Source organism: Quercus suber, unplaced genomic scaffold (assembly GCF_002906115.3).
Source record: "Quercus suber isolate HL8 unplaced genomic scaffold, Cork oak 2.0 scaffold_250, whole genome shotgun sequence".
Taxonomy (NCBI): Eukaryota; Viridiplantae; Streptophyta; class Magnoliopsida; order Fagales; family Fagaceae; genus Quercus; species Quercus suber.
This window is the reverse complement of record NW_027069706.1, coordinates 881,741-893,144: the sequence shown is the minus strand read 5'-3', so window position 1 is coordinate 893,144 and position 11,404 is coordinate 881,741. Positions and strand designations below refer to the sequence as shown.

At 41.9% G+C, this 11,404-nt stretch overlaps 1 protein-coding gene across 1 annotated transcript; it reads left to right on the top strand.

Annotated features, from left to right (window-relative positions):
- Window positions 1-2,803: 2,803 nt before the first annotated feature.
- LOC136070660 (uncharacterized) lies at window positions 2,804-5,953 on the top strand. Its single transcript, XM_065780894.1, has 4 exons — window positions 2,804-3,144; window positions 3,529-3,617; window positions 4,539-4,681; window positions 4,799-5,953. Exons 1-4 carry the CDS (start codon window positions 2,804-2,806, stop codon window positions 5,951-5,953), a joined length of 1,728 nt encoding a protein of 575 aa, XP_065636966.1.
- Window positions 5,954-11,404: the final 5,451 nt, after the last annotated feature.

Sequence of the window (11,404 nt, the reverse complement as noted above, 5' to 3'; positions counted from 1 at the left end):
GTCACATTCACTTCCCCCATTTACGTGCTCGACCCCTAGATCCTCAAATCTTTCCGGGGCCTTGCTAGAAAACCGTTTTGCCTAGGCTAATTTATGACCGGGCCTTACCTTTGCTTTGCAATTGGTCATCCTCTAACCATTTATACTCTTCAATGCACCTCATCAACTACCTTATATCCACGGGAGGCCTCCTTGTCAACAAGTCTCGTAATTCGGAATCCTCGAGCAATCCCATCCAAAAAGTACTCGCCACGATTTTTCGTTACCTCCACCAATCTTGTTGTACAACTTCTAGTACTGATTAGCGTAGCTGTAGAGGGTTTTGCCAGCCCTCATTTTCATTGATAGCAGAGCATCCACAGGTTGCGGAACTCAGCTGCAAGTCATGAACCGGACACTAAACTCTTGAATCAACTCAAAAAAACTATGGATCGAGCTTTTCCTTAACCCATTGAACTACCTCAAAGCAATGGGACAAAGAGTCAAAGGAAATACCTTACACATCAGTATTTCATTATAAGAGTGCAAAGACATCATTTGAATATAATGGCTTACATGTTCTACCGAGTCCATCTTCCCATCGTAAGAATTGAACGACGGGCATGTAAATCTGCTCGACATAGGGGCCCCTTCAATGTTCCTTGAGAATGGTGATCAGACAGCTCGGTCCAATATGTAGCTCATAGCGTCCATGGCAGCGTTTCAGGGTCGTTGCTCCTTCGGGGAAATCAAGTCCAGGTCTATTCCCGCAAGCAATCTCGGTGTTGATGAGATTTGAATCTGGGGGACCCTGCTCTATAGCGACCTCCTACGCTAGCCGACCCTTCTCCTCACTCCTTATGGCCCCTTCTCTGACACCTACCTCTCGCTTCTATCTCTAAATCCCACACCAACCTATGTAAACATTGAAGTTCCTCGTCCCTTCGATCAAGTTCTTCATCCCTTTCATCGAAACGATTGCGCCTAGAAGCACCAGACATTGTCCAGTATGTTTGAAATGACCTTTCTCTAAGGCCAGAATGCCCTTCCTCCTCACGCGTCCCTTCTGCCTTCTTTCCCGCCAGGTGGAGCCCTGAGAAGACCTTCCAGAGCACTTTCAGCATAACTCCCTGATTGACCCCCAGTCATTTTCCCGTGCACGTCCTGACAAATCCACAACTTCTTAGGAGATTCCCACAGATGACGCCAATTGTGCGTACCCAAAATTTGGTTACTGGGCTTAACCTTTTACTTGGGTTCACAATCTATTTGTATTGTGGGCTTTGGATTTCCTACTATGGGTGATCCTATGCTCGGAGACCCAAATGCACTCATGTTTCCTCAAACCCTCCTCTCTACCTCGCAAAGTCACTCCTTCTCTCTCTTGGTTTAGTCCCACTTTTTCTCTATTTTCTCTTTCAATTTTCCAACCCCTTCTTCTCCCTTAATCCCCCTATTTATAGCCTTAGATAAATGGAGGTGTTATAATTACTCTCCCTTATTAGTGCAAATGGGGGTCCAATTCCATCATCTTTAGGTGAGTGTTCGGATGGTAAGGTGGTAGTGGCATTGGAACTGATTCCCACCTCCAAAAGCCTTCTCAACAGAGATATTACCTAAGGCAATACCGGGAAGCCGAGACATTGTTCTGCCGAGCAATCACACACCTGACCAAGCTAAGATTGATTAGGAGTGGTTCGCTTATGACATTCAAGACAGAATGGTCCCGTTATATTTATTGGGCTCACATTAGGTCTTAAGGGGTGCCTGAATTATGGTCATAAGTCCCATGAGGAAAGGGCTAGGTGTTGTATCTCTTGTGCCTTGTCTCGTATAGTGTTACAAGGCTAGAGTCCGAAGCCTAGTGACCCCAGGGCCATTCCCTGTACACTAACATATTATTTAGTTGGATGAATGAAAAATTGGGGGGACAAAATCTCTTTTTCGTGGTTGAAAAATGTAATTTGTATAAATTTACTCCCATGTTACTATTAAATTAAATAAATAAATAAATAAATAACTGATGGGATAGCAAAAATTACCATCTATGGTTCATCCAGATGAGTCATCCATGATCACCAGTTAGCCAAATGGCCAGACCATCTCTGATTCATCTAGATATGTCGTCCCTGAGTATTGATCAATTGAATAAACCTCAGGCAATCAGGTCGGAAGAGTCGTCCATGTGCAAAGCTCATGGACGACCACACAAAATCAATCTATACACAAAGAGTCGTCCATGGGCAAAGCACATGGACGACCATGTAACACTCGGCAAAATTCTAGAGTTCTGGAGCGGTTAATTAACCCATGTTCATCGCCAACAATTTCTCCTAAGTATGTAACTTCCATCAGCGGTTACTACTTTTATAGCCGTTGGGGAAGTTATTTTCGTAATTTTGAACTTCCACGAATCTTGGGGAAGTTACTAAACCAAATAACTGCCCCAAGATTCCCTATATAAGGGCCAGTCTGAATCAGGCACAGGTATGAGACCATTCTGACATTACTACAATACAGTTAGAATTCCACTTGTGGGGAAGATACTAACTTAGCCATCGGAGGGTCTTAGGCCGGTTCACCCCGGTCTCTTTTGGTATTGTTTCTTTTTCAGGCCTCCACGGTAACCTTCAGCCCATCGAAACCGGATTGTCCAGCCTACTGATTCCGTTCGACATTAGTTGGCGCCGTCTGTGGGAAGGAGAAAACTTCAAGGGCCACTAGCCCAGGCCACCAAGAGAATAGGGATGCTTCCAACCATCCCAACCGAGATCATCAATCAGCGCCTATCACGCAATCGCCTTCCATCCAACATATACAGTCCATGGCGGCCGCCATGGCAGAGTTAACTCACCAGAATCAAGAGTTGACTAGGGAGATAGATAGGCAACACCGTAAAGGATATGCTGAGAGACAATCCCAGAGTCAAGAAGATAGAGGGGAAAATGCTGAGCTCGAGACTCAATCAAGAGGCACCACTTTGCGAAGGATGCAACATTTGGAAAAGAAAATGGGTCAGATGAGGAAGGTTATGGACGAGATGAAGGAGAACATGAGAAGGGCAAATCCCATAGAGGATTTGGTTTACCGATCAGATTTCCCTTTCACGGCTTCCATCAATGGCCATCCCTTGCCTGCAAAGTTCAAAATGCATTCCTTGAATTCGTATGTTGGAGCGCGTGATCCTTTCGATCATATCGCTACTGTTAAGACAATCATGCATCTCCAAGGGGTTCCGGATGAAATTATGTGCAGAGCCTAGGGATGGCAATTTAGATCCGATTCACGAATACCCGGCCGACCCGACCCTAATAGGCCGAATTTTACCTGGCCCAATAAAGAATAGGGTTGGGTATGGGTTTAAAAAAAAAAAAAAAAAAAACCCGAAGCGGGTCCAAGTCGAGTCTGGGTTTTATCATAAAAAACTCGAAACCCGACCCGATTAAGACCTGGTTAAGACCCGGTTATATTATATATAAAATTACTAAATTACCCTCATATATATATGTAGTTAAAACCCTAAACTTTTGATTCCTCTCCTCATTTCAGCCTCTCACGCCTCTCATCTGTTCAGCTCTCTTATTCACTGCCTTTCATCTCTTCATCTCTCAGCGATCTCACACGCACGGCCACAAGCCGTATGTATAGCATGATGAACATCATGAACTCATCAGACAAGAGCTAGCGAGACTCCCATTTTCGACAGATGGAAGTACCAATACCAGAAGAGCTAACCATCCTTGTCGTTCCAACAGATTTAAGAAAGGAAGGATGCAGTTTTGTCCTCGCCGTTCTCGTTTCTCTCAAGTCTCAACTCCGTTTCGTCCTCGCCATTGCCGATCTCGCACTGTCTCCATTTTTTTTTTTTTTTTCTAGGTTCAGTTTGCCTTAATCATGTGAATTTGTGTTTATGTTTGTGTTTATGATTTCTGAAAGGGAAAAATGAAAATCATAGATCTGAAATTTGTGTTTGGATTATGATTTTGAAAGGGAAAATGTAGATCTGAAATTTGTGTTTATGATTTCTGTGATTGTGATTGTGATTGTGTTTGGATCTGAAATTTTTTTTTCTTTTGGTTGGGCCACGAATTAGGCCCAATCCTTTAACGGGGCCCAGGAAAAAAACCCGTTTAGTTAACGGGTCGAGTCCGAGCCATGGGTCTTGACCCGCGAGTCGGGTCCGGGTATAGAAAAACTCGTCCTGAACCCGACCCATTGCCATTCCTAGCAGAGCCTTCCCTACCACACTTAAGGGGCTAGCGCGAGTGTGGTTCAGCAAAATACCCCCGAATTCTGTAAGTTCTTTCGAGGAGTAAAAGGAAGGTACCCACTGATAGAGAAGTTAGCTTTTTCACTAATAACAGCTTCTAGGAAGTTAAGGCACTACTTCCAGGTTCATGTCACCAATGTCATGATAGACCATCCATTTAAGAAGGCAATGAACAAACTAGAAGCTGTAGGATGACTAATCCAATGGACAGTTGAGCTCAGTGAGTTTGACATTCGGTACCAACCGAGGAATGCAATAAAGGCTTAAGCCCTGGCAGATTTCATTGCAGAGTTCACTCCAAGTCATGACGACTTGGAGGAGAAAGAAGACAATAACAAGTGGGTTGTCCATGTAGATGGACTGTCTACATTGCATGCAGGTGGTATAGAAGTTGTTTTGCAGTCACCAGAAGGGGATAAATTGAAGTACAAGGTTCGTTTGCAGTACTAAACAACTAACAATGAAGTGAAGTATGAAGCCCTTCTTAAAGGGTTGGAGTTGGCCAAATCTGTAGAAACGGGCTCAATACTCGTCCTAGGATACTCACAGTTGGTCATAGGCCAAATAAATGGGACATATGAAGCCAAGGAAGATAGAATGAGAAGATATTTGAAGAAAGTGGTACACCTTGTGAAGAAATTCAAAGAAGCTAATTTCGTTCAAATCCCAAGGGAAGAGAACATAACAGCAGATACTCTAGTGAAGGAAGCCTCTGCTAATGAAGCGATTGACAAGTTTGATGAAATACAGTACATGCCAAGTATAGACCTCCCAGAAATGTTGCAGATAGATGGTGAGGAGAATCGAATGACCCCGATAGTATCATATCTGAAAGACAGAAGGATTCCAGAAGGGAAGGACGAAGCCAGGAAGCTCAGAGTCAAATCAGCTAGATACGTCCTTGTGGACGAAGTGCTGTACAGAATAGGTTTTTCACAACCATACCTGAGGTGCTTAGCCCCAGACGAGGTGAATTACATGCTGAGAGAAGTTCATGAAGGAGCGTGTGGTAACCATTCAGGAGCCAAATCACTCGTCCACAAGGTCATCCGTGCAGGGTACTATTGGCCAACCATCCAAGCAGATGCTAAGGCATATGTTAAGGTATGTGATCAATGTCAACGTTTCAGTAATATTCCTAAACAGCCATCAGGATACCTTACCCCAATGATGGCCCCTTGGCCTTTTGCACAATGGGGTTTGGATATTTTAGGCCCCTTTCCAACTGGAACTAGACAAATAAAGTTTTTGGTGGTGGGGATAGATTATTTCACTAAGTGGGTGGAAGCTGAATCCTTAGTGAAAATCACACAGCAAAATGTCAAAAACTTCGTTTGGAAGAGCATCGTATGCAGATTTGGAGTACCCAGGGTTCTAGTGTCTGATAATGGACAACAGTTCGACAACACACCTTTCAGGGAATTTTGTGAACAACTTGGAATAAAGAACCATTACTCCTCACCCTCCCACCTACAAGCCAATGGACAGGCAGAAGTGGCAAGCCGTTCCTTGTTGAAGATCATCAAGACTCGGCTTGAAGGGGCAAAAGGAGTATGGCCAGATGAATTACCAGGTGTTTTGTGGGCTTACAAAACAGCAGCGAGGACCCCCACCGGGGAAACTCCTTTCAAACTAGCTTATGGGAGTGAAACAGTCATACCTGCAGAAGTGCACATGGCCAGCCATAGGGTGATGAGGTATTAAGATGAAGAAAATAAGGATTAGATTCGTCTTAACCTCGATCTCATAGACGAGGTAAGGATGGACGCAGAGCAGAGAACAGCAAGGTACAAAAATCTCATGGCAAAGCAGCATGATACCATGGTGAAACCTAGACGCTTCAACATTGGGGATCTCGTCCTAAAAAGGGTTTTTTTGGCCATCAAAAACCCAGCCCATGGGAAGCTGGGACCAAATTGGGAAGGACCTTATAAGGTTATCAATTGCAAGAGGCAAGGATCCTACTACTTGGAAGCCCTGGATGGAAGGAAGCTAGAACACCCTTGGAATGTTGAACACCTAAGAAGGTACTATCAATAAAGGGTCATCCATGGACAAATATTGCCTCAGGACGAGCTCCATGGACAATTGAAGTAATTTATTGCTTCAGGTGTTATTTTCTTGTGTTTGCTTATTACTACTATGGTGTTTTAAGTGTGTAAGTATTTTGTGCTACTCATGGACGAAGTTATGTTGTATAAGTATTTTTAATTTCCTAAAGGCACTAGCTCTCAAACATGTGCCATGATTGTGGACAAATGATTACATAGTATGGATTTCCAAATATATATATATATATATATGATGTATTTCTAAGTATATGTATGATTGTATGGGAATCCTCAATTTTCTATGATTCAAGATGATCCATTGAAGGCGAAAGGCCAAAGACGAATAAAATCCTTGGAAGCAAGGAGGTATCGTCTATTAGCTTTCCTTTAAGTAAGGATAAAGTAGGAAAAATAAAACAAGGTATGTCCGTCTAAGCTCAAGATGAGATAAAGCCTAAGGTATCTCCGTCTAAAGCTCAAGACGAGATAAAACCTGAGGTATATCCATCCAAGCTCAAGACGAGATAAAACCTGTGGTACATGGACGAAAAATATGCTTTAAGGAACACCACAAGCTCTTAGACGAATCTAAACAGCCAAGCAGTCCAGCACATAGACGAGCATTTGCTGAAATTACTTTCCTTAAGGATGAATAAATAATCGCAAGTTTGAATAAATCCTTGAGCTAGCCAAAAGATGATGTTCATGGACGAATTAAAGAAGCGTTTTAAGGGTTCATTTTTACTCCAGCTTTGTGATGAAAGAACTTCGTCCATAAGTTTAGGCTAAGATAAAATGTTTTCCTAATGGTATGGACGATACTAATAAAGTATGTCCATAAATCCTTAAACATATTCAAATATGATAGAAACAATGAAAATAAAAAGCATTCATTCATTCATTTATAAACTCTAAAGGTAGACGACCACCATCCAAAAACCCTTGAAAGTAGAGTAATAGTTCATAAAACTCGTCCATAAATTTGGATGAGGGAATTGTACTTGAATAAATTTCAAAAAAAAAAAAAAAAAAAAAAAAAAAAGGAGATAAAAGCCCAAAACACTAGGGCACTTCCAAACAAAAGTAAAAATATAAAAACTTTCTAAAGCTGAAGTCACTTTGGTGGATTGGTCTTCGGATCGTCCTGGGTCATCTCGTTACTAGCATCATCCTCCACATTGACGTTCTCAAAGCTCGTCACAAGCAAGGAACTCTCTGTAGCGAGGGGGATCTTAAATGTATCAAAGTTCAAGTCAGGGAATGAATCCTTGGCATCAGCACGGAAGTCCTCATACCCAGCTGCATAATGGCTGTCTAGACGATTCTTGTATTCGTCAAACTTCTTAAAGGCTGATATGGCTTCCTCACGTGCTTTCTCCAAGGACGAAGGAAATTCTGAGACTTGTCCCTCCAAATAAGCGATGTGAGTATCCTTTTCAACAGCATCTGCTTTAAGTTCCTCAACCTCGTCCTTCAACTTCGTCTTTATTCCTTGCAAGAGATTAAGATCCTCAGTCAACCTGATCACTCCCCCCTTTTTCAATAGAACTTCATTGTTCAGCTCCTTAGCCTTATCATTCGCCGTCTTTGCCTCCTCAACAAGTTCCTTGGCCAGGCATGTCGCTGTGTAAAACTTTGACATAGCCTATGCATAGACGAAGGAAAGTTAAGAAATTTCATCTCTAAAAAACTTATTGAAAACACACAAAGACGAGTGAAAATCATACCTTAAAGAGGTCATGGATACCAAAACGTTCAAATTCCTTCACTAACATCTTATAACATTCATTAATCTCATTGTCGGTGACGATTCCTTTGAACGTCCTCCATGCATAGCTCTCGTCCAGCACCAAGTTGGAAGGAAGATTAGATGGCTCTGACGAATGAGGCTTGCGAGGAGTCTTAGCTAGAAGGGGAGTGGGATCAGCTTGCACAAGATGAATTATTTGGACGGGCTCAACGTTGGCAGGAGGGTCATCCAGATTCACCGTCAGAGGTGTAAATTTGGGGACCTTGGGAAGAGATGAAGCCTGGTTGGATTTCTGTTTTTTGGAGCCTCGACGACTAGGAAGGTCGTCCAGATCCACAGCACTAGAAATCTTTTTAGATTTCCTCTTCCCAGCCTAGACGAGAGTTTTCTAGACGACTGATGGTACAGGAGCATCCTCGTCCCCACTAGTTACTATTTTTTCCTTATTTTCCCTCATTGTAATTATTACTACGACAAAGGAAATCAGTTAAAAAAAAAAAAAAGGAAAGGAAATGAAGTAGAGATGGACGATACTTACTTCTACGAGTAGTTTCTTCGTGGCCTAGGTTCTAAGCAGTAGGTTCTGGACCAAGCCCCCATGTAGTCAAATTACTAAAAGTCACTAGATCGTGAAAAGTCCTTCTAGGGAAGGCACATACTTGGTCAATTCGATCCAAGTAAAATCTGTCCAAACGTGGACGAACAACAGCTGAACCAATAAAAAGAAAGGTGGTTAGACGATTGAAAGTTAGAAAATATGTAAGGAATAAAGGAAATAATATGGAAAGAAAACATTCTCTTAGGACGAAGGCGACCTATGGGGCTGGTAAAATGAGGGAAAGGGGCATTACCCACATCTATTGGGTCCCCAGCCCAATTTCTAGAAATAATGAAAAATTCTATTTTCCAGAGCCTGTCAGACGAGCTGTGGCCCTTTATTAAGCTATTGTGAGAGCCTCTGGACGAGAATTGTAAAAACCAGCAGACTTTTTTTTTTATTTTTGAGGGCTTATAACAGTAGAGGAACTCGTCCATTGTTATAGGACATTCCCCTTCCAGTGCCTCACACCATAGCACTTGCATGGCAACTATCGTCCTCCAACCATTGGGGTTAAGCTGGTTAGAACCAATGCCCAACCTATGAAGAATACCTCTACAAAAAAAATTTAAGGGAAACCTAAGACCAGCTAAGAGATAAGATGAGTATACTCCCAAACCAGAAGAAGGAAAACAACACCACTTTCTTTCCTTGAGTATACTCCCAAACCTAAGACGCTACTTCGAACTCCCTAGGGATTTGGTATCTATCTACTAAATTTTTTAACTTAGGGGCGTCTAGGGTGGACGGTACTTCAGGGGAACAGCTATATATTACGTTTTCCTCTTCCTCCTCCTCGTCCTGAAAAGGGTTAGGTGGCGCTCTGGACGAGCTAGTCCCAACTCCAGAGGCCATCCTACATTGCATTTACTGAAACTTTTCTATGGAAATGCCAGGAACCCCGAACGAATAACGCTCGTCCGAGGAACTACTGCTACTATAACTTGTGCTACCCTCACCACTCTCATAACTCCCAGACGAGACATCCTGATATTCGTCTATTTCTCTCTCTATACTACTAGATAAAGACATAGCTAAAATAAAGATCAAGATTAAAACCTAAAAAGGAAGAGGAAATACCTGATAGAACTAGGACGAGGGCTAGACGAGGATCTTGGACGAGATGGCAGAAGGGAGTTTATGAGAAAGGTAAGGGGCAAGAAAGAGAATGTGTCTATTTATAGGGCCCAGAAGTAGGGTCAGCGAAGCAACACCATCCATTAAGAGGATGACACGTGGCAATCACTTGAGAAAATGTAATCGACATAACTACTCAATGAATTAAATCATGACACGTGGCTATATAAAAGGAATTAAATCCCCACAATATCCTTGGACGACACCCTGGACAAGGGGGCAACTGATGGGATAGCAAAAATTACCATCTATGGTTCGTCCAGAAGAGTCATCCATGATCACTAGTTTGCCAAATGGCCAGACCATCTCTGATTTGTCCAGATATGTCGTCCCTGAGTATTGATCAATTGAATAAACCTTAGGCAATCAGATCGGAAGAGTCGTCCATATGCAAAGCTCATGGACGACCACACAACATCAATCTATACACAAAGAGTCGTCCACGGGCAAAGCACATGGACGACCATGTAACACTCAGCAAAATTCTGGAGTTCTGGAGTGGCTAATCAACTCATGTTCATCGCCTACAATTTCTCCTAAGTATGTAACTTCCATCAGCGGTTACTACTTCTATAACTGTTGGGAAAGTTATTTCCGTAATTTCGGACTTCCATGAATCTTAGGGAAGTTACTAAACAAAATAACTGCCCCAAGATTCCCTATATAAGGGCCGGTCTGAATCAAGCACAGGTATGAGACCATTCTGACATTACTACAATATAGTTAGAATTCCACTTGTGGGGAAGATACTAACTTAGCCATCGGAAGGTCTTAGGCCGGTCCACCCCGATCTCCTTTGATATTGTTTCTTTTTCAGGCTTTCGCTACCACCTTCAACCCATCGAAACTGGATTGTCCAGCCTACTAATTCCGTTCAACATCAAAAACTTCTAGATATGTACGAAGGGAAGAGGGAAGTAGATGGATAATTTACCATCAAAGACCCTCTCCTTCCCTATTTTCTCCTCACTTTTATTTCTCACATTTCCATTTCCCACTTTTCACCAGACCAAACTAAACTCACTATTAGACTTATTGGTCTTATATTAGAGTTTTTCTACAAATACAACAAAGTCTTTCAATATTTTCATAAGTTGAATCGTTAACGCATATAGGTCAAAATAAAATGAAATTTATATACCTAAGTTCAACATCACTCAAAATAAAAATATTATAAAAATGTTGTGAAGTAAAAAGGTTTATAATGAATTATTGCGCAATGAACTCTAGTGGGAACGATGTGAGGTGTAAAGCCGATACATATTCGAATAGTGATAGATATTATGGGTCTGTTTGGGATCTGCTTATTTTACTAAAACTGAAAACTTTTTGCTGAAAGTACTATATATAAATATAAAAGTTAGCTAAAATAGTACGATGGGACCCACGAATAGCACCAAAAAGTGCAATAGGGCCCATTAATAGTAACAAAAATAAGTTAAATAGTAAAATAAGCTGGCAAGAAATAAGCTATCCAAACGAATACTATGGGTATGTTTGGAAAGCATTTGCATTTGCAGCAGCAATAAAGTTTGAGTTTTTGTGTAGGTCTCGTGCACTATTCACGAGATTCGCAAATTTTTCTTTAAAACTGAGTCTCACAGCACTATTCACACATT